At 32.3% G+C, this 24,728-nt stretch overlaps 1 protein-coding gene across 2 annotated transcripts; it reads left to right on the top strand.

Moving 5' to 3' along the window:
* The first annotated feature begins 8,420 nt into the window (after positions 1 to 8,420).
* LOC112802673 (uncharacterized) lies at positions 8,421 to 12,404 on the top strand. 2 transcript variants are annotated; one of them, XM_072237820.1, is made up of 3 exons: positions 8,452 to 8,855; positions 9,506 to 9,889; positions 10,000 to 12,404. In XM_072237820.1, exons 2-3 carry the CDS (start codon positions 9,841 to 9,843, stop codon positions 12,261 to 12,263), a joined length of 2,313 nt encoding a protein of 770 aa, XP_072093921.1. In that variant the 5' UTR covers positions 8,452 to 8,855; positions 9,506 to 9,840; the 3' UTR covers positions 12,264 to 12,404. The 2 variants fall into 2 exon arrangements, with proteins under 2 accessions (XP_025701776.1, XP_072093921.1); XM_025845991.3 differs by having other exon boundaries at positions 8,421 to 8,855; positions 9,506 to 12,404.
* The last annotated feature ends 12,324 nt before the right edge of the window (positions 12,405 to 24,728 follow it).

Raw genomic sequence — 24,728 nt, 5'->3', positions numbered from 1 at the left:
GAATTGCAGTGAGGTATGCACATTATTGGTTATGATATCCAAGGGAGGTTTGCAAATAAGGGGACAAGAAAGTTAAATGACAAGAAAAGTAAATCAAACAACTAAAGAAAGCAAGTAATAAAAAGAGACATTCATGGCAAGAATTGAGAATATAGGCCTTCTATCCTAGTCATCAATCATAATATAATAATGAATAAAAGCTAATCCTATTTAGTCATCTTCAATATTGGAAGAAGATATAATGTTATCTTCACGTGAGAGAAAGTCAAATAAGACTAGTTAATCTCAATCCAAAAGTCTTAATCAACTTACTAATTGAGTTAGCAAGATATTAGAGTCACCAGAAACAATATTAACTAACAACTCTAAATTACCAACATAAGTTTGGTATTAATGACTCAAGATTGCCTAATTTCTCTTACCAAACCAAGAATGCTCAAAAAATTACTTTAAACCTAAGCCAACCATTTTGTCAAACAATTGGAAGATATAAAAAGAAAGCATATTATATTGCAAGAAATATAAATTCTACAACTACCCAATGCAAGAAAATAATAACAACAACTCAACTAAATAATAAAGGAACATAAAACATAAATTGCATTAAAGAAAATTAAAATCAACAAAAGTGCTCATAAACATAAAGGCAACAAAATAAAGAAAATAACAAGTAAAACTAAGAAAGTAAAGATGCAGAAACAAGAAATTGCAAAGAAAACTAGATGAAAACAAGAATTAAAACCTAAATCTACGAAGAAAATTAACCTAAAAACCCTAATTCTAGAGAGAAGACGGAGTTTCTCTCTCTAGAAACTACCCTACATGCTTCCTAACCTAAACTAATTGCTTCCTCTTTGTCCAATCTTGAATTTTGCATCAAATAGCCTCAGGAATGAGTTGGATTTGGGCTTGGGCGGCTTAGAAATCGCCCCAACGTATTCACTTTAATGAGATCACGTGCTGCTTGTGACGCATACGCATAAGTCATGTGTATGCGTCGTCTGGCTTTTTCTTATCACGCGTACGCGTCATGTCACGCATACGCGTCGCCTTCGACGATGTACCTCTTCATGCGTGCGCGTCGCTCTGAATACTCCAAATGCTCATTTCTTCATGAATTCTCCACTTCGCATGCTTTTCTCTTCACTTCTTCCATCCAATACTTGCCTTATGAATCTGAAATCATTCAACAAACATATCAAGGCATCGAATGGAATTAAAGTGAATTAAATTTAGCAAATTAAAAGCCTAAAAAACATATTTTTACTCTTAAGCACAAATTTAAGGAGAATTACAAAATCATGCTATTTCATTGAATAAATGTAAAATAAATTAATAAAATTTCTTAAATTAAGCACAAGATAAACCACAAAATTGAGATTTATCAAGTGCAAACTTAAGAAGGAAATCCAAATTAGGTTACAGTGAGAATTGAATTTACTAACACTATCAAAAAACTTAGTTGAGTATAATAGAATATGTTTGAAGTGTTAAAGTGGTGTTTGGGTGAGTGTTGTTGGTTATACTTGCGTAACAAGTAATTTATTAAATGTACCAACAATTCCAAATTATTTTTTAACGAAAATACATGGACTTTAAGAAAATACTCTTTACACTTTCAAATTGGAAATCAAATGCTTCTCAAAACATTTCAATTTTCAAGTAATTCGAATTTCATGGCAATGCCATGTTCCCAATAGTTCGGTTTGAAACTGAATTAAAAAAAATACATTATTTTAAAATTTTTAAAAAATATATACTTAACCAAGTTTGTATCAACTTCCTATTAGGGATGAAATTTGGCCTCGACTACCTAGTCAGCTTGGGTCAAATTTGGTCCACTTTTAATATGATTTGGTCAAATTTAAAATTTAAAACACTAATTTAGGTTGGTAAAATGATTAACTTATTTATTCGTTTAAATAAATGTCAAAAATTTAAATTGTGTTTTGTTTTATAGCAATTTATTAATTAACAACAAATCTTTAAATAGAACTCAAGTATGCGATAAATTAATTCTTAACTTACTGAATTAGAGATATCATTAAAAGCCAAAAAAATGTTTCTCAAAACTTATAAAATTGATTGGCTATATCATTCAATCAGATAAGGGCCAAAGTTCTAGTCATACACCTCAGCGTTTTTCATCCAGTATAATTATTAATCAAAAACGATGAAATTTTCTCGAGCCTAGAGATAGATTAGAATCTCGTAAATAAACCCATAAATATTTGGTTAAATTGTTCTATTAATTTATATAATGTTACTAAATTTGTAATTAAATTTTTACATTTTAAAATTTTTCAATTGAATTTCTACATTTTTTTAAATTTATTATCACATTTTTACTATTCAAAAAATATTTAATTTAACAAAATATGATAAAGTATATTCACTAGTGATGTGAATGGATAAAAACATCTTTGTAACATTTACAATTAACAGAAATCTAATCAATAATTTAGAATTAGTGTAAAAATCCAAATTAAAAACTTTTAAAGTGTAAAGATCTAATTACAATTTTAAAAAAATATAAGTTGTATTTAGTTATTGTCTCAAAAAAATAGAGATATAGACATAAAGATATAAAAATAAATAAACAACAAAGATACAAATTTTATAACATATTTGATGATACATAAGACATATATCTATCTAATTCAAAAGTCAATTTTATCTCCAAACCAAAACAACCTCAATAATAGTGCCACCACCCCCACCACTAATTTCCACTGTCATCACTATCATCATTAATGATTTTTTAATCTTATCTCAAATCATTAAAATTAATAACTCCAATTCAAATATCACTTAAAGAATTTAAATTAAAAACTAACAAATAAAATAATTAAAAAAAAAAGAATATAAATATATTTGAGAGGAAGGGTAAAAGTTTGTTGACACAATGGAGGTGAAACAAATGACGAGAAGGAGGACGACGGTATTGACGGAAGATGACGTAAAGGCAAATGGCATTAAGAAACGGCAGTGTTGGGTGACCTTCTTTGTATATGCTATTACGGTGCATCAGATTTGCGATGACAGTTGACAATTCCAGTCACCAACTCTTCATTTATCATCACTAGACAAAGGCAATGACAAAGACAAAGGAGATATAATAGAAAAAGTAACATTGTCAAAAACAGCGTGCCGAAGAGGAGAGAATGAAGGAGAGTTCTAGAGAGAGACGTTGACTTTGGGGATAAACACGAAGTGCTTCATATCTGTAGTTACTCGATAAAACTGAAATGGTGGAGGACGAGAATGCAACAGATTTAGAGGAGAAAGGATTGAAATATAATAACAACGAAAGTGAGTGGATGGAGGAGAAGAGAAGAGAAGAAGAACGTTAATGTGAGAAATCCTAATCTAATATGTAAAACCTAAAACTAAAAATAATGAAAGATGAAAGAGAGAGTAGTACTGAGTGGCGAGAGAGAGCCCTTTTTATTTTGGCGCTGGTTTTGATGAATTCGTGACTCCTTGCTATCCTTCTGGCATTTAACGCCGATTTTCTGGTGTTTAGTGTCGGGACTCCCACATGAAATGGTAAGTGGGACGTGATTTGGTGTTTAGTGCTCAAAACGTTTAACGCCGTGAATCCAGAGATTAATTATAACATCCTGTATTTTTTAAAATTAAATAATTAGTTATTTATAAGTTATTATATTATATTAAAATTTTATTTTAAAAAAATTATTTTACCAAAAATAACTACCTAAAATTTTATGGTTATTAAAAATTAATTAAAGCATGACTTATTCTATTAGCTTAAATTATTTATTAAAATCTATTTTAATAAGCAAAAATTTAAATTAATTCTTATAATTGTTAATAATAATAATAATAATAATATATTATTATTATTATTATTATTATTATTATTTCCTTAGTTTAAATCATATTTGGCCGAAGGCATTAGCAAAAGGAAAAGCAAGAAGCCTAGCCTATATGAATACACGTATATATACTATAAACATGACATATATATATTATAAACATGACACATCATTAACTTAGATAAGCACTAAAACTTTCTTCATGCTCAATTAAAACCACCGAAGCCAAGAACCAAGAGAAAGAAAGAACGTGAAACCATGGATGCTTCCATGGAACCGTGACCATCACTAAAGTTTCTGGTTTCGATTTCTTGAAATTCATAACTCTAATAAAAAATTTAATTCGATAAAAGTGTTCGTATCCTTTTTTTTATATGTTGATGTTATTTTTGTCCAGTAAAAATTGATGGTAACGTAACTCTTCTTTCTATTTGAGTTTGGCCAATTAAAATTCTAGGAGGCACAGACGATTTCTGACGTTTTCTTTTTCAATAATTCGGTCAATTTTTTTTTTCAAAATCTGCGTTGACTTTGATTTCGGATGGAAGTAGGGAATTTGTTTTTAAACTTAAATAATTTAATTTAAAAATACCTAAAAAACTTATTGAATAATTACAAATAATTCATAAGTGTGTAGTATTATTAATTGATGAGAATTTGTTGAATTGTGGTTGTAAATGGTGTTTAATTGGTGTTGTTTGTTAAATTGAAATATGAATTGAATTTGGATTGAGATTGTGTTGTTGCTGAAATTTTTAGTCAGGTTAATTTCTTGGTTTGGTTGTTTATCTTAGAATTTGATGATAGTGGGCTCTACTGCAAACTGATTTGGGAATTGTTGTTAATTGAACATGCTAGCTTGATTGGATATTGTTGTATTGAATGTTAAAGTGAACCGTTGGTTACTAAACTGAAATAAAGTAGGTTGATTATTGAGAAAATGATGGAGTCCGGAGGGGTGTTGAAGTCTAATTTTTAAGAGGATATTTTGTTCGAATTTTTGTAAAGGTATACAAAAAAGTGATTTTATTTTGAAAACCTGATTTAAATATGTATTTACGTTAAGAAGAAAACTTTCTTTTAAAAATCTGATTTACAGACTTATTTCTTAAAATGATTTGGCATTGGATTTGGAATGTCTGATTTATCAAGGATGATATTTGAGAATAAAAAATGATTTAGTTGGGATCCTGGAAGGGTGACATAATCAGAATTTTAGAGAAAATGCTGACAAAATTTTTATAAAACTCTAAAATTTTATTTAAAGTATTATTTAAAAATAAATTTGATTTAAGAATATTATTTGATTTCTATTTATTACGAATAGAGTTTTGTTTTCAATTCGGTTTATTAAGAAAATTATAATGTTTTAGATTCAATATTTCAAGAAGAGATTTTGCTTTAAGTTATGTGTTGAGTTCGTTATGATAAAAAAAAAAAAAGAAGAAGAAGGAAAAGTAAAAGAAAGAGAGATAATGAAAAGAATCTTTGTCACAAGAGAACAAGGAACAAAGATTACATGCATATATTAATTAAAGGAATGTCTGCCACATGAGAGCAGATGTGACATTGTTTGGGTCTTAGTGCCAAATGTAAAGTGGGGACGCCCACACACTGAGAACTGTTTTCCAGATGTACGCTTATTGATTTGGAAAGTCACACTGTATGCGGCATAACTGTACGACTTAAAGTCACACTGTATGCGGCCTAGCCGTACGACTTATAAGCACATTGTATGCATCTGGAAAGCCGTATTTGGAATTTGTGTTCAGGTAATGTCGGGAACAGGTAGGCAATCGACACATGAGCTCATGGCATGCGTTAGGGAAAGACATGCATCATGTTGTTTGCATATTTGCATTTGATTGCGCTTGCTTGTCTTATTTCTTTGTGATTGTGATGTTTGTCTTGTTGTGACTTGCTTGTACATTGAATTGAATCTCTTACTTGTACTATTTATTTGTGAATGTATTAAAGTGATTACGAATTGACATTTGACTGAGGATTAATTATGTGGCTGAGAGATGGGTAATGTGACTAGTTTTTATATTTAAAACTTGTTTTGAGTTTAGAGATTCTAAAAAGAGGTAATTAGTTAGCTAAAGTAGAACTAAGAGTATTTTCAAAAGGTTTGATAAAAATATAATTTTATTGAGTAAAGTTAATTATTTGCACTTTATTTCATTACTTTTACGGCATTCCCATTCCCTGCTGACAATGTGCGGTTTGTTCTCACCCCAAAATTTTTCACCCTTTCAGTGACACAGGTTCGAAGACTCAGCTTAAAACTGCGGATGGTTATTAGTTTTATTTGAGTTAAGTTATGAGTTGAGTTTCTTTTATAGAATTTTCTCGCCTTTGTTATTTTAGATTTTATTTTATACAGAGGGATATGAATTGTATTCGAGTTTTATATTGAATTTATTTGCATAGCGCTTATTATTATAAGTAATTATGTGAATATTAGTGTTTGAAGATCTCTTGATATGTGATTTTAGTTAATAAAAACAAGATTTTTTTTCTGGAATTTTGTTAAACACTTAAACGCGATATCGATGTAAAGGCTCAATAGTAAATTTATAATAAAGGAAATCAGGTCCGTAACGCGTTACTTTTGGTACGATCATAACGTGCTAAAAGTTAGGGTGTTACATTAATTATAGACTATTATATATCGTTGGAAAGCTCTAGAAATTAGCTTTCTAGTGCCATTAATACTGCGTGAATTACTTCTCTATAGCCCAAGTTATGCTCATTGGAGTGTGAAGAGGTCTAAGTTGACAGCATCCATAAATTCTCTCTATACTTGTCTTCAATTCTTGGTTCCTCCTTGTGCTTTTACTTCTCTTTTCCTAACATTTTTCTTCAAGAATAATGAAACTAAGAAAATCAAAGTGCTAATAAAAGAACTTTGAAAATCATATAATTATCAAGCAAAAGTTATAACTTTTTTATAAGAAATGCCAATGAAAAGTACTTAAAATACTCATGCATCAATGATAGATCTCTGTGATTGGGGCCGGTAGGGGGTGTAGTTCGTGAACTTTCCCACCTTGGGTGGCCGACTAGGGACAGTGGGTTTGAAGTGCTCTTTTGGGGTGCCTTTGGGCGGGGGTTACCTTGAGGTGTCATGTGGCCATTTATTGGCTGCCATGACTTAGCTTACCTCTTCATCGTTTTTGTATTCCCTAGCGACATTCTGGATTTCATACATGGTCCAGACCGGTTTGGTCATGAGTTGCTTACGGAAGTCTTCATTCATGAGCCCATTAATTAGACAGAGGCTGGCCACAGAATTTGTGAGCCCGTCGACTGTTAGACACTCGTCGTTGAACCTATCGAGATACTTCCTCGTGGGCTCGACTTGCCGTTACGTGACTTCAAGCAGGCTGGTCAGGTGTTTTACTTTTGCTATTCTAGCAGTGAACTGTGCCATGAACTTCTTGGATGTATAATCAAAACTGGCAATTAAGCCGTTCGAAAGAGCATTAAATCATTTGATTACTGGGCCGACCAAGGTAACCAAAAAAGCCATGCATCGAATCCTGGCCTTGAAAGCCGTTAGGTGTTCTTAGGAGTCTTTGGTATCGTCATACTTCATATCGGTTGGTTTGTCAAAACCCTTTAGTAACTTGGCCTTTAAGATCCTCTCAGTGAACGGGGTGGCCCCCATTATCATGTGCTCACTCCTTGTTTGTTTAGAGTATTGTTGGTGTCTTCTATCTTCGTCGTTACGATGGCACTCTGATTCCTAGAAAACACTACAATTCCAGTGTTTTCTGTGACGCCGGTTGGGCGATCTTTCGTTCTTGGTTTCTCGCCGTGATTGGCTCTTGAAGATTGCTTGACTTGCATGTTCTAGGTGGTATTGTTCTTTGGAAGCAACCCGACCCTCTAGGGTTTATACTATTTGGTAGAGTTCTTGGATTATTTGGATCGCTTTCTTTCCTAAGTCGTCGGTTGTTTTGGTTTTATCTAGCTGGCAGTCGTCTTCTCTTGGTCGTTTTCCTATCAAGGGTTGGCTGGCGGTGCACGGTGTTAGTTATCCTCCCGTGAATTGGTGGAGAAATGTCGTTTCGAGACTCGTGCGTTGGGTTTGGTGGGTTTGATTTGTGGAGATGGCTTGAGGACCGCTCCTCAAATTCTTCCCTCATGTCGCTAAGATTTGGCAAGTCCCAATAAATGGCGTTAGTGTATAAGACATTACTATTACGGATTGTGAGATAGATTGGAAGAATTTGCCGGTTTTAGATGGTAACAAGATCATATCTTCTTAAAATGATGGCAGTGGTATTTACAAAAATACTCTAATGCTCAAATCAAAATGAATCTCAGAAATATATATAAGGGTTAAAAATATATAACATACTTGAGAAATATAAGAGATATATAATTAAATTTTGTTATCTTATTTTATCTTATTGATTAAGATAAAAGAGATATTTGATTGTTAAATATTAATTAAGAGTGTGGGACTACCGAATCGATTTGGACCTGCAAAAGGCCGAAATCTGGATAATCAAGTTGAAAACTGCTCCGATAAGAGACTCGAAAATTGAATTTGAAACGGTAAATAATTGTATAAAATTGTCTCTTAAATTTTGTATCTAATAAAATAAATAATACATATATATATATTTTTTTTCATACCCATCCACGCACACACACAAACCTAACCACGGCTATGAATCAAACTCGGGGGGTGACTGTACCCGAGACAAACAGCTTTGCCACTACAACACCTGCCTTCGGCCACATGTACATGTGCTGTAAACCAATAATGCCCCCATAGGGGACTCACGGAGTTATTTAACCTAAATATTTAGACCCAGATCCAAGCTAGAACTAACCCGATTTCACTGACCCACGAACACCGCCGCTTTCTATTTTACTCAGAAAAAAGAACAGCTAAGAAATCCCTACCCTACCCTCCGTCTCCTCCAAAACTACATCTCCCACTCTTATTTGGTCTGCTCCGCTCTGCATCTGCTCTGCTGCTTCCGCTGCCTCCGCAAGGTGCTAAGTTTACTTTATTACATTTTCCCCCAAAACATTTCCACTGTTGACTTCATCTCCTTGCATGTGGATTTTCGGGAAAACTAATGTCTTGGTTCATACGCATTTCTTGAACGTATTGGTTGCTTTCAATTTCTAGCTTCAAGCTATTCCCTGAATTCTCATTATATTATTATTATTATTATTATTATTGTTATTATTATTATTATTATTATTTTGGTAAATTTCTTCCCAGTTGCCGCTTTCGTATTAGGTCAGATTTTATCTGTTATTTCAGTTTTGTTACTCATTTAATCATCTTCCTATTGGAGACCGGAGAGAAGTTTGTAGAGCTTGTGTTTGCGCGTTTGAATTTTTTTTATTATTATAATTAAGTTCATTTAGCAGGGTTTAACACTTTTTTATGTTGCTTTTGAGGTAATTATTATATTGAAGCATTGTTTACTTGCAAGTGTTCAAAAATTGTTTCCTTGGGCATTTGCAAAGTTTAGGATTGAATCAATGATCCAACCTCCTATTTGTGCATTGCTTGTGTATTGACATTTGACAAGTCTGTTTGTGGTATCAAATTATCTTCAAATCTTACCTTTTGTTTGTGATTTGTTAGTTGGCATTGATGCTTATATTTCCAAGTTACACCGAAACTGCAGGGTTTAGTAGACTGTGAGGAGCATAGCTATTTTTGGAGGCTGGTGGGCTTTTGGAAGATTTCTTTCCTTTATGGATTTAATGTTGGTCTGCCTGGTCTTAGGGAAGTTAAATTAAATTCAAATCCTTCGTTATTGCTCTTGGCTGTAGAACCTGCGTTTAGGTTTCAATCTTGTACTACCGATGGACTGCAATAAAGAAGAGGCCATGAGGGCCAAGGATATTGCTCAAATGAAGATGAAAAACAGGGATTTTACAGGGGCCCGCAAATTTGCTCTTAAGGCTCAGAAGTTATATCCTCATCTGGAGAATCTAGCTCAAATGATTAGTGTATGCGATGTCCACTGCTCTGCTGAGCAGAAATTGTTTGGCAATGAGATGGATTGGTATGGAATTCTTCAACTTGAGCAGACAGCTAGTGATGAAACAATTAAGAAGCACTACAGGAAATTTGCCCTCCTACTTCATCCTGACAAAAACAATTTTGTTGGTGCAGAAGCTGCTTTTAAGCTGATTGGGGAAGCTCAAAGGGTGCTCTTAGACAAAGATAAACGATATCAGCATGACATGAAACGTGGAGTTCCAGTCAACAAAACTGCTTCATCATGTCATAATCAGCAGAAGGCTTATACAAATTCTAATTCTTCGGTGAAAACAAATGTCAGACACAATTTTACAAACTCAAGTCATCGTCAGCAGCAATCCAGGCAGACAGCACAGCAGGGACCAAACAATAGCCGCCAAACCTTTTGGACTAGCTGTCCATTTTGCAAAGTGAAGTATCAGTATTACAAAGAAGTTTTAAATAAATCTCTTCGCTGTCAAAATTGCCACAAGCCTTTCATTGCATTTAATGTGGATAAGCAACGCACTTCACGAGCAAATGATTCAAGTCGGCCAGAGTCTGGACAACATAAAGATGATCAGCATCATGGTACTTCCAAGGAAGGTCCTAGAGCTCAAGGAAATTTGCATTCTGAGCGGTCTAATACAGAAACTTTTGAGAAAAAGGGCTCTGCTAACGTCTCTGGAAAGACCAATGGAAATAAAAAGAGGAAGCAGATGGAGGAGTCAAGTGAAAGTCATAGTGAAATTCATGACGAGGTCAGAGGAAAACAAGCAGCGGGAGGCTCTAAGGAGATGGATGAAAATTCAGAGCATTCTTATCCAGATTTAACCTCCAAAGCAAAATATCATCCAAATGTTTACTTATATCCTGATGCAGAGTTCAATGACTTTGACATGTTCAAGAGAAAAGGATGTTTTGTTGCTGGGCAGATTTGGGCTATTTATGATACAGCAGATGGCATGCCTAGATTCTATGCTTTAATCAGAAATGTTCTCTCTCCTGGATTCAAGATCAAGATAATGTGGTTTGAGCCACATCCAGATGACAATGATGAAATCAACTGGGTAAATGAGGATTTGCCTGTAGCTTGTGGTAAGTATAAACCTGGTAGAACTGACATCACTGAAGATCATTTGATGTTCTCTTATATGGTTTCTTTTGAAAACATTTGCGGCAATACTTTTAAAGTGTATCCTAGAAAGGGAGAAATTTGGGCTCTATATAAAAATTGGGATATCAAATGGTACATGGATGTTGAATCACATCAGCAGTATGAATTTGAGCTTGTTGAAATTTTGTCAGATTATGCTGACAGTGTTGGTTTATTTGTTGCATATTTGTTTAAGTTGAAAGGTTTTGTAAGTCTCTTCTGTCGAAGTATGAAGGCAAGTAACTGCCCACTTCAAATTCCGCCAGCAGAGCTATACAGATTCTCTCACAGGGTTCCATCTTTCAAGATGAACGGTGAAAAAGGTGTAAATGTTCCTAAAGGAACTTATGAACTTGATCCTGCATGTTTGCCGATGAACATTGAAGAGATTGATGCTCCAGAAGGTTTGGATATGGAGATTGGTCATAGTTCATATGGAAGTGAGAATACAACACCTTTGATGACATCTGAGGATGTATCTGCAGGTAAGGTTAATTTGGAAAGAATCAATTTGATGAAGGAAACTAAGGATTCTGTTAATTATTCGGTCAACCCTCGTGCTCCCATAGCTTCTACCTCAGAAGCTATTGAAGTCCCGGAGTCTTTGTTGTTTGATTTTGAAGCTGGGAGGTCTTTTGAAAAGTTTCATGTCGGTCAGATTTGGGCATTTTACAGTGACGAGGATGGATTGCCGAAGTACTATGGTCAGATTATTAAGATCAAGACTAGCCCAGATGTGGAATTGAATGTTACTTGGCTTACTTGCTGCTGGCTTCCAGAAATTACTATTAGATGGGAAGATGAAGACATGCTTATTTCCTGTGGCAGATTTAAAATTAATCACACAGTTCAACAGAGTGTTTACAGCAATACCTCTTCTATTTCCCATCTTGTGCATGCTGATCCTGTTGGCGAGGGCGAATATTATGCCATCTTCCCAAGTAAAGGTGAAGTTTGGGCCATATATAAAACATGGTCAAGTAAAATCAAATGTTCTGACTTGAAAAATTGTGTGTATGACATAGTGGAAGTTCTTGGGGGAAACGATTTGTGGACAGAAGTTCGAGTTTTGGAGTTAGTCAGTGGTTTCAGTTCAGTTTTCAGGAGCCAATCAACTGTAGAATTGAGAATCCCGAGAGAAGAATTGCTCAGGCTCTCTCACCAAATCCCAGCTTTCAAACTGACAGAAGAGCATGGCAATTTGAGAGGCTTTTGGCAAGTTGATCCAGGGGCTCTACCAAGCCACTTCAGCTCAAAATAGAAAGGAGCTACGAAATAGTTCTATTGTGTTCATAAATCAATGTATAGCCTGACATCATAGGCAATTTTGCAGACCATACTTTTTGTAACTAGAAGAAACTAATCCTAGTGCGAGTGAATGCAGTTTGTTGATATATCAGCACTATAGGTGTAATATTGGTCTTGTTTCGGCTACTCTCGAAGGAAGTTTGCAAGATTTTGAAAACTGGATTGACTGGTTTAACCGGGAACCAGTCTTTTGGCCGGTCTGGTTGACTCTCCAAATTGTCTTGCAAAAAATCGGTTGAACTGGTAAACCGGTTAAATTCAGCCGATTTTTCAAAGGGATGGTTCACTCTTCTTTCAATCAAAACGGTGTCGTCGTTTAAAAAAAAAATACAGAACACGAGCAACCCCCACCCTTTTCTCTCGTTCTCACTCAGGCAAGAGAAAGCCTAATCTGTCCCTCTCTTCGAAGAGCAGCCACCATCCCACTTCAGAGCTCAAACTTATTGCCGAACCTTCTCTCTCTGTATGAGTCTTATTTGTCGCTGCTTCTCCGCTCCTTGCTATGGGTCTCGACGCTTCTCCGCTCTTTGCCATGGGTCGTTGCCGCTTCTCCCCTTCTCGCCTTCTCGCTATGCGTCGTTGTTGCTTCTTCCCTCCTCGCCGTTTTTGGTCGTTGCCCCTTTGCTCCCTGCCAGTCTTGTCGTCGCTGCCTCTCTGCTCTGCACCGTGTCTTGTTGTTGTTGCCTCTCTGCTTCGCATGGTGTCTAGCAGTCACTGATGTTCTACCCTCCGTCGTGTCTCAACCTTCCTCATTTTTACCGTTTATTTCTATGGCCAAAATATTTAAATTTTCAACCCTCTAGTCTCAATTTCTAACTCTCTCCAACTCTATTCCTTTGAAACTTGAAATTTGTTCTAAATATGCATATGATGTATTATAGATGATTCTGCTGAGTTTTGAGATATTAATTTTCTGGATTTTTATTTAAATTTAGTCTATTGATATTGAATTAATTCTGTTAAGATTGAGTTATAAATTCAATTTTTTTAGTTTAATTTATTAATTCTGCTCAGATTTATATTTAAATCTAATTTGTTGTACTTGTTTTGGTGACTTGTTATTTTGTTGTCATTGAGTCAAAATAAAAATATTGTCACAATTCTATATTAAATTTACTATATGGCTTTATATGATTTCGTTGAATTATGCTTATGATTCTTGTGTGGGATGCATGTTTTGGATGTTTTGAATTAATGACCTGATTGACTTGCAAAAATTCACATATGAAGAGTTGATCTTTTAATAATTTTTTTTATATTTAATTAAATTGATTTAATTATGGTTCGATTTTGGTTAAATTATTAAACCATTAAACTAATTACTTGATTGATTCAATGACTGATTCAATTCTTGTAACATTAAAAGTTTGTTTGTCGCGGGTCAATTTATTGTAAAATTCATTTGTGGAGTTTGTAATTTGAGAAAGGTCCTTGAAACGCCAAAAATATCTATAAAAGATAAAAACGTAAAAGTATTATTTGAAACCAAAATCATACAAGGCTATCTCCTTAAAAGTAAACTTTTGCACCAATGCTGACTGAAGTGGGATCTAACGTGACATGCAGGAGCCTTTGATCAATCACTTTTGGTCTGTTTTGCGAAAGGAAACAATCTTGTGTTTATCGGGTGAGTTTCTTTTGTAGTTATTTTTGTTGACATTTTTATCGGATAATTTTTTAAATAAATAAATTAAATACTTTCTTTACTAATATATGTAATTTGTCAGATATTTATTAATTTATGTAATATTTATTTTGTTTACCATGCAAATGATATAAGTATAAACATTTTGCATAAACGAAATATAGATATACTTACGTTATTCCTACGAGATTGGACTATTAAATGACTAAAAAGATGTTTGTAGCACATTTTAAAACTATATTGATTTAATTTTATTTTTCAATTATTATTTGTATTACATCGATTTCGATAATACTTCCCCATTTAACTATAATCACATAAATTTATATTTTAATTTTTTTAACTGACTAGTAAAAATGACGATTAATATCTGTAGCGGCGCGTACCCTCCTTCGCCCCCATCCTTATTTAAGAAAATTTCTCTCGTTCTTGTTTTATTCTCATCGTGAGTCTCTGTATAATTGTCCCTACAAAAAAGGTAGATATTCGCAAGTATGGAGTATCCATGTATATTAATCGTAACATAATCATAACATAATCTAATAAAATTTAATAAAAATTAACATAATTTAACACAATTCAATCACAATGTAACATAATTTAACATACATATTAAAAGAAAATAAAATAAAAATAATTTTTAACATATAAAATAATATAATTTATCTTAGTAAGTGAGAATATTATAATAAATTCTCATTTGCGAAGATTTAGAAGTCCTCATGAGACCGGTACCTCTATCTCCGTCTCCATTCTCATTTATTTACGGGGACGAGTCCCCATCTCCATGGAAATTTTATGAATCTTTATTTACCTCATGGTCGCAACAAATTCCAGCACGTACTTGCTTTGGCAGATTTTTTTATTTTTGCACACCCACTTACAAGTATAATCTCTATTCTTCGATTTATATCTCACTCAATTTTCTTTCTTATGTTTTTTTAACGGCTGCACGTTACACCGTTTTTTTATGTAATTTTTTCAGATTCAGCACTCCATATTGTAAGTGATATATGTTTCAAATGTTCGTGATATGAAAAGTTTAAATGTTATTTAAAAGACATTAGTTTATAATTTTAGAATATTTTAATTTAATTTGTTGTATTTTGATTTTGTTTATTTAATTACTAAATTGGACCTTATGTTTGTGGGCTAAAGGTTTTCTAGAGTAGTCATAATACAGAATGATTTAGAGGTTTGAAAACTCCTTTTTTTAGTTTTGTGATAAAACTATGATGTAGATAATTGAGGTTGAGGGGTGTGTTTGGATTTGCGTTGAAGAAAAGAGAAGCTCGTTTAAATTTCTTGAACGTTTCATCTTCATGTTTGACAACATTTTTATTTTGTAAACGCAGAAGTGATTTCTATCTTCAACCTACGTTTACCAAAAGTTAAAAATTCTAACTTTTCCGTTGATCTTTTCACGTTGGATTGAACTTTATGTTCTATTACCAAGTATGTCCTTCATTATTCATATGTTTATTGTTTTTTATAATATTTTTTTCTAATACTCTCTTATGTATATTATTATTTTTTATAAAACTTCTAGTTTTTTTATGAGTTTTTTTCTACTGTTATTGTTATTTCTTTTTTGTATGGAATATTTTTTTTACTTTGTATTATGATTTTATTAATCCTATTAGAGTACTAAAAAATATTGATAGTACTAAAAAATATTAAAATTTATTTAAATATTTAAAATAAAATTATAAGATAACATAAAATAATTATTTAAATTCATGTCCTTTTCTGTGATTTTTCATCTAAAAGTGATTTTAAATAATATAATCTAAATAATATTTAGTTTACTATAATACATTTTGAATAAAAATGACCAAACATAAACCACGTTAATACCAACTCATTTTTTATCAAAATCAATTTTACAAAATCAGTTTTATACAAACCTCCGTTTGTAAACGGTAATCCAAACACACACGAGGAGTCTCTCTTGTTGCATCAGGGGAATTGAGTAGAAGGTTGAGGAGCCCCTTCGATTCAATTCCCAAACTATGGTGTTGACAAGTTAGGTTGAAGAGTCCTTTTTTGTTGCGTTAAGAATTGGGTAGAAAGTAGAGTGATTCTCTTTGTATTCAATTTCAACCTATTCTTTTTGTTTTTATTTTAATGACAATTTATATTTTCTATTCAATTTCAATTCATGTCTTGTTTATCCTTTTATTTCTTTATTATTTAGTATCAGAGAGATTAATTCATATTAATCTATATTTGTTCTTCTTTTATCATAAAAAAGAGTCTTTGTCGCGTTTTTCTTTAAGTTCTTATATTCTTGTTTTCGTTTGTGTTTTATTATTGTTGATTTTATTGTTTAAAAAATAAAAAAAAAAAGCATATAGTGCAAAAAAAAAGAAAAAAATTCAAAAAGAGAAAGAAAAAAATAAAAAAAGAAATTATCTTCCTTGTAATTCCTGTCCTTTTTGTATACTATTTTTTCACTTATAAGATTCGAGGGCGAATCTTTTTGAAGAGGAGGAGAATGATACTGCTTCAAATGTTAGTGATATGAAGATTTTAAGTGTTATTTAGAAGATATTAGTTTATATTTTTAGAATGATTTAATTTAATTTGATGTATTTTGATTTTTTTTATTTAGTTACTAGATTGACCTTATGTTTGTAGGCTCAAATATAGATTAATAAGAATTAATCTAATACCTGAGCTTTGATACCAAATGATAAAGAAATAATAGGATAAACAAGAGAAGAATTGAAGTTGAATATAAAAGATCAATTATAATTGAAATAAAAATAAAAATGATAGGTTGAAATTGAATACAAAGAGAATTACTCTACTTTCTACTTAATTTCTTGACGCAACAAAAAAGAGACTCCTCAACCTTTTACTCAATTCCCTAATGCAACAAGAGACGGACTTCTTAACCTCAATTGTCCACATCATGATTTCATCAAGAAACCTCATCAAGAAACCAAAAAAGGGATTTTCAAACCTCTAAATCATTTTGCATTACGACTACCATAGTTTATGAGGTATTTATAAACTCTTATTAGGTTAAAATATAGAAAACCCTGGGCTCATAAACATAAGGCACAATCTAGTAATTAAATAAACAAAATCAAAATACATCAAATTAAATTAAAATATTCTAAAAATATAAACTAATATCTTCTAAATAACACTTGTACTCTTCATATCATAAACATTTGAAGCATGTATCATTCTCCTCCTCTTCAAAAAATATTTGTCCTCGAATCTTGTAGGTTAAAAAATAGTATATAAAAAGGACAATAATTACAAGAAAGATATTGTTTTTTTTCTTTCCCTTTTTGTATATTTTTTTCTTTTCTTTTTTGCAATGTGTGTTTTTTTTTAAACAATAAAATCAACAATAATGAGAAAACAATAATGAAACACAAACAGTAATAAGAACACAAGAACTTAAAAAAAGACGCGACAGACACTGGACTCTTTCTTTTATGATTAAAGAAGAACAAATATAGACTAATAAGAATTAATCTAATACCTAAGCTTTGATACTAAATGATAAAGAAACAAAAGATAAACAAAAAGATAAGAATTCAAACTGAATAAAAAAAAGATACATTAAAATTGAATAGAAACAAAAATGATAGATTGAAATTGAGTACAAAGAGAATCATTTTACTTTCTACTCAATTTTTTGACGCAACAAAAAAGAGACTCCTCAACCTAACTTGTCAACACCATAGTTTGAAAATTGAATCGAAGGGACTCCTCAACCTTCTACCCAATTCCCTGATGCAACAAGAGAGGGACTCCTCAACCTCAATTGTCCACACCATGGTTTCATCTACAAAACAAAAAAAAGTTTTCAAACCTCTAAATCATTTTGTATTACGACTACTCTAGTTTATGAAGTATTTATAACCTCTTATTAGGTTAAAATATAGAAAACCCCGAGCCCACAAACATAAAGTCCAATCTAGTAATTAAATAAAAAAAATCAAAATACATCAAACTAAATTAAAAGATTCTAAAAATATAAACTAATATCTTCCAAATAACACTTGAACTCTTCATATTATGAACATTTGAAGTACGTATCATTTACGCCTCCCTAATTCTCTCATCTGACTAATCCAATCATCAATTATTGTCACTTAAGATTTCAGATTTTTCCTTAACAATCTGAGCCTCCTATCCCTTCATCATAAACAAATCAACCTCCAATAGCTGACCCAAGGATTCACCAATCTTCCTCCCTAATTACTTGGTTTTATATTACTTAGGCATATGCTATAATTGTATCCATATCGACATAACAAAAGTCCTCCCTCTTAATGTCCATCTCCTTATTCCATCTCTTAATATTTAGAATGAAATTTTTGAATAAGCATGACATTTTCTTTTTGATTTGGGTCATGTCTTGTTCCTTCTCGAAAAAGAATTGAAAGATATTGTCCCTATGATCTATAAATTACAGGCTATCAGGTTGTCTCCAAATAGCATTCATTGCAGGTTCAATTGTTCCAATGCTAAAACTTTTATCATCTAGTAGTCTTTCCACGAAGCTTCTTCCACATTCCTCCATTCCTCCTCTCATGTTTGAATCATCGAAGAGAATCACTCCTTCCCATTGCAGTCGCTCTTTTTCTTCCTCACTTGTAGCCTCTATCTCCTTATCTCCAATTATGATTGTACCAGATGGCTGAGACTTGGTCTCCATGTTGATAATAGAATAAGGATTTAAGGTGACACTTTGACTCACAACACTCAAAAACTCTAGCAGAACATTCAAACCCTAATGGCACAACCTCAAATTACTAACTAAGAAAATTTGAATCTATATTCATTCAGCTTTTAATCTATTTGACACCAACGTTAGTCCAAGATGAGGCACAAAGAAATCATCTCTATAATTTTGTTTAAACTTTGATCTTATTTTTATCAGAGTATTTGAAAAAATTTCCGTTAGTAATGTAAATGTCTATTTGTAACTAAAATATAAGAATATGTTTATAAAGTATGCCAAAAATAAAAAATTTTCTAACAGTACAAAGCAATTTTTACATATTATTGGCCTCAGTGATGTGACTTATGCTTGTTCACTAAGGCAGCATTTGTTTTGTGTATCACTTAAAATATAGACATAGAGATATAAACACTAAAAATACAGACATAATAGGATATTAATTTTTTGAGTTGTTTGTTATACAAAGACAAGACAGAAAACACAAATCACAATCTTGTAGAAATAACAATATTATCCTTATTACAAATACTACCACCACGTCACAGCCACCATCTCAACCAAACAACCACCATTAACACTCTAAACTAAATAACAAATTCAATCTAACAAATGTTACCGACAAAAATTCAATCCAACAAAACCGATACAAAATCACTTTAACAAAACTTAACCAAAATACAAATAAAAAAATAAAATATACAAAAAAGAGAACCAGAAGGCGCAGAAGAGAAGCTATGGTGAAGGAAGATGGTGACAGAGAGGAGAAACGGAGGAAGGTGGATCTGTAAATAGAAGAGTAGGTAGAGCCGGATTGACAGATCGAAAGAAAGAAAGGTGCGCGGATCTAGAAGCATGTTAACAAGATGTGAAGTAGAGGCAACTATGACAAGGGCGACGACAATGAAGGGGCAACCATGAAAATTGAAAAAAAAAAGAAAGGAAGGAGAAAATGAAGGAAGGAAAAGAGGAGTGACAACTATGGTTTGGGTGGAAGTATGGAGGAGAGGTGGCAGTGGCCGGTGGCATGAAGGGAGGAGAAGTAGCGTCGATTTGGATGGAAGGAAAGGAGAAAGAGAGGAGGCGGCGGGCTGCTGGTAGGAAGGTAGGATATATGGCAGTGGTCTGAGGGCACGAAGGGAGGAGGAAATGCGATGGTGGGCTAGTGGTAGGGAGGGTTGAGAGCTAATAGTCACTACAGGAAAGTTATCGAATACCGTCAGATTCACTATCGGATTTAACGACAGACTAAGTTAGACAGTAAAAACTTCACTGGTAAATATTTAGAAGCCATTGTTTTTGTCCGCCGCTAATTACAAGAGGATATAAACTTTTAATTGGCGAAACCCTAGAGGTTGTTATTGTCAAAAACATTTCACAGTAGCTTTATTTTTCGACAATAAGTGTGGCACTATAAATTAGGTTTTCACGTATTTACTATCGTTGGAATGATCTCTCGATAAATCTGATGGTAAATCCAACGATAAACTTTAATTTTATTTTTTTATTTTTCAAATGGTTATACAGAATACCTATTATAACTGAATATATTATCATTAATATGTCAAGAATTAATAGTGAAATCCCAATTGATAAAAATCTAATAGTGTTTTTAACCAAAGATATAGAACTATAATCTAAAATAACAATTGTGTAGAAGAAAAAGTCAAACAGATAAACTACTAATATTGTTAAACAAAGCAAAACTATACCTTAATTAGTACGAGTCCTGATAATTGTTGTCGTCATCTCCCTGGTCCTATTGAGTTGGCGGTCTAGGAGATGGTGTTGGTGCTTATGCTGGTGTCTGAGCAGAGGATGATGAGCCCCTCCAGTAGCAGCGCTGCCACCAGTGCGCATTTGCTCATAGTAGACTGCCATCTAATGTTGCATGTGCTGGATCTATTCCAACTCCTGCATCAGGGTCTTTGTATCGCGAGCATCTTTCTTTGCCATGCATGCGAGGAGCCCACTATACCTCTCCTTAGACAGAAGCGGTTGATGACCTAGGTCTTGAAGGCTCTGGGTTAGACTGTGAACATGCTCACACAAGCATAAATTAAAACAAACACACATTCAAGCAAACATCAAATCTTAGCTGTTCTATTGTGCATCCCTTATTACTTCACAATTTTTCAGCAAACAATAGTTTTGAGAAGGCACCATTAGAAAACCTTCTCTTACTTTCGTCTTAAAATTCTATCATAAAAAAATAATTCTGGCATAAAATTTTAACAATTTAATATGTTTAGAGATAGAAAATCAACCTCAATATTGCATGAGAAACCCACGTATATTATCAACACGAATAACCCACGATTAAAACTACACAATATTCAAACAAAAAAATCATAAAATAGAAATAAAATTTGTGAAAATGTAAAAATTAATAACATTTGTAAAAGCACTTATACAAATATTTTAGAAACATTTCTAAAATCTTATAAATATTAACTAATTAATCTAATTTGGAAACCCTAATTAATTTTAAATTTATTTAATTTAACTAAATTAAACTCTAAATTACTCTAGTTTTAAATCTAAACTGAATCCTAAACTAATTTATCCAACTAATTACCCTAAATTACACCCTACCTAACGTAACATTATTTATTTTCTGATTGCACTAAATCAATGTAACAAATCTTAATCACACATTTCATTAAAAAATTAATAAAATCCTAAACAAAATTCAACTCTAAATTACTCTACCTTCAACTCTAAAGTAAACCCTCGACTAATTTATCCAACTAATTATAAAAAATTGCATCCTACCTAACCTAACATTATTTAAATTCTAACTACACTAAATTAACATAACAAACCCTAATCATACATTCATTAAAAAATTAATCAAGAATTTAATAAAAAATTTATAAAATCCTAAACAGATAAAAAATTTCAACTCTAAATTACTCTACTTTCAACTCTAAAGTAGTAAATCCTAAACTAATTTATCAAACTAGTGACCATAAATTATACCCTATCTAATCTAATCTAATTTAATTTCTAATTATACTAATTAAATTAATGTAGCAAATCCTAATCACACATTTCGTTAACAAAATTTAATCAAGAATTTAATAAAATACTTAATAAAATTCTAAACAAATAAAAAATTTTGAAAAAAAAAACTATAGAAAAATTATCTTTGATGGTGGTGGTAGGATGATGGAAGTGTAGTGGTAACAAGAAGCGTCAGTGAAATGTACAGCGGTGGACCATAGACACTTTTAGGCCACGCCCAAAATCGTGACCATAGGCTCCTTTAAGTCAATCCCAAAACCGTGATCATAGACCCTTTTAGGTCACTCTTTTTTGAAAAACCGTGACCATAGTAGCCCCTTTTTGGTCACTGTAAAAAACCGTGACCATAGACACCTTTAGACCATCCCCCAAAATCGTGACCATAGACCCTTTAGGCCACCTTCCAAAACTGTGACTAGGGTTGGAAGTGAGCCGAGCTGAACCGAGCTAGACCAAGCTCAAGCTCGGCTCACCAAAATTGAGCTTGGCTCACGGCTCGACTCATTAACAATCGAGCATATTTCTTAAGCTCAAGCTCGGCTCACCGAAAGCTCACGAGCTGGCTCAAATAATAGAAACATAAATGCAAAATCTATAATTTTATATAAATAAATTGTAACTTATATATTTTAAAATATTTAAAAAGAATAATTTTATATATTATTTATGTCCTACATCAAAATTATATATAATAAATAAATATAAAATTTTAAATAATTAAGATCGTTAATATATATAATTATATATTACTATTTCATATGTATATATATAATATTAAATGTATAGACTCAATTAATGGGATCAAAACTGCAAACAACATATTCAAATTTATTTGCATCAAGTTTGGCATGTATATATTAAGAGAACCGTACACAAGACTATACTACTCAACAAGGTCACTTCATCGTCACGAAATCAGTTTACAATAGCAAATCACAAACAATTTAATTCATAATTACATATTCAATGAGAACAGGGCTATGGGACTAAGGTTGACTCCTTCAACTTAACTACAAAAATTTTCCTATAAACAGAACATAATTCGCTATACTTGATAGTTCAAATTTGAGAGATGCATTATGTATATTATCCCTATTTATTTAACTGGACATAAAACGACATTACTCCCATAATTAATTGCATAGCCCAAATTAGCAACATTACTTTGTAGCATGAATTCTTTTCACAAAAAATATATAACCAACAAAAAGATTAACATGTAAAAACGAAATTAGCTAGTGATATAGATTTCATTCTTAGAAAAGTGTTGCCAAATTGCTGATAGAAAGTGGAAACTAGAGAGATTATATAGAAATTAGCTAGTCCCTTAGTTGCATAGTCCCTAATTAAAGCTATATCCATATCAATCTAGTTACTTTGTAGCATGAATTCTTTGTTTAAATGATTTAAGGATCAAAATATATAATCAACAACACACACAAGAATGTATCATATTCAAATTAAACAAAAAGAATGTAGCATATTCTTTGTTAATATAACACCCTCACTATTAGAATGTCACGCTTCCGGCTGCACCACTCTAATACCATATTGTAACGACCCAACTTCTAGTACGTCATGATCATACTAAAAGTAAGGAATTAGTAACCTGTTTTCCTTATTAATTATTTAACATTGAGCCTTTAGTTCGATATTGCGTTTCAATCTTTAAGAAAATACCAAAAGATTTTGTTTTCAATTCATTAAAAATCATATATCAAAGATCACCACGTAATGATAATAACATAATTACTAATAATAATAAATCTTATACAAGTAAATCAAAGTAAAACTCATATACAACACATATCCCTCTGTATAAAATAAAAATCTTAATCAACAAGGGAGGAAATTCTATAAAAGTAACTTAGCTCATAAATAAAGTCAATAATCGCCCGCAGCTTCAAACCGAGTCTTCAAATCTGTGTCACTGAAAGGGTGGACGATTTTGGGGTGAGAACAAACCACACGTTCTCAGTAGGGACGAGAAATACATGCAAATTAAATTAATTTCATTATAAAACAGTTTATCCTTGAAATAATCGTTTCAAAAGACTTTATGGAGGAAACTTAATTTTAAAAAATCGTAAAGAAGTTTTATTTTGTTTACAATCCAGTAAGATGATTGTTTTAAAGAAATGTAAGGGACCAAGAACGTGCCTAGGGACTTCCTATTCAACTTACCTCGCTCACTCCTATCCAAACAATACATACATTAAAATACTCAGGCAACACCTAATCCACCTGTCTCAACCTTCATTACCACATACCAGAAATCACCTTCATCACTCCTCCACCAAAAATGGTTTCTCAGATAAACATACACATACAAGACAACAAAGAAATCACATATAGGATTTAGGTACAGCAAGTAAAACAAGTAGCAGATAAACATGGCTAAACAATTAGGCGAACCAAAACAAATACACACTTAATCAAAACATACAAATGTATATGATACATGCATGTTCTATGGCTGATGAGTCTCATCTGTCGGTTATGTAGCCAACCCGACATATCTTGGCAGTTAACCATTAGATAATCCCTCTGTGCACGCATCCCTAATCTCAATAATATTCCATGGACCCTATTTTAATCTCATTGAGTTAAACCAAAAATCTCCATATTCCCATATTGGAAGTCGAATTCCCTAAAACCAGAAACTTCACATTTACAATGATAAATTAAAAATAAACTAAACATAAATCAACATGTAAACATAGAAAAAAAAAGAATGCTAATAGAAAAATTATTTATCCAATGTAAGAACAGAGTGTCTAATGGAAAAAATAAAAAACAAATCCAATAAAAAAATATCAATGAAAAACCCACACTCTTGCAATGCATAAAATCATCAACACCATATCAGAAACAAGTTAATCATCCAAAATCAACGGAAAGAAGAATTAACGAAGAGAAAGCAATGGATCAACAAGAAAATTCAACGAAGCACATCACTAAAACCCCTAACCAGAGCAAAAAAACTAAACCTAATAGAATAGATCAAAATTAGTGATTAGAAGATTACCTGCTTGAAG

The sequence above is a fragment of the Arachis hypogaea genome, chromosome 5 (genome assembly GCF_003086295.3).
Source record: "Arachis hypogaea cultivar Tifrunner chromosome 5, arahy.Tifrunner.gnm2.J5K5, whole genome shotgun sequence".
In the NCBI taxonomy this organism is placed as follows: domain Eukaryota; kingdom Viridiplantae; phylum Streptophyta; class Magnoliopsida; order Fabales; family Fabaceae; genus Arachis; species Arachis hypogaea.
This window is presented reverse-complemented; position numbering and strand designations above follow the sequence as displayed.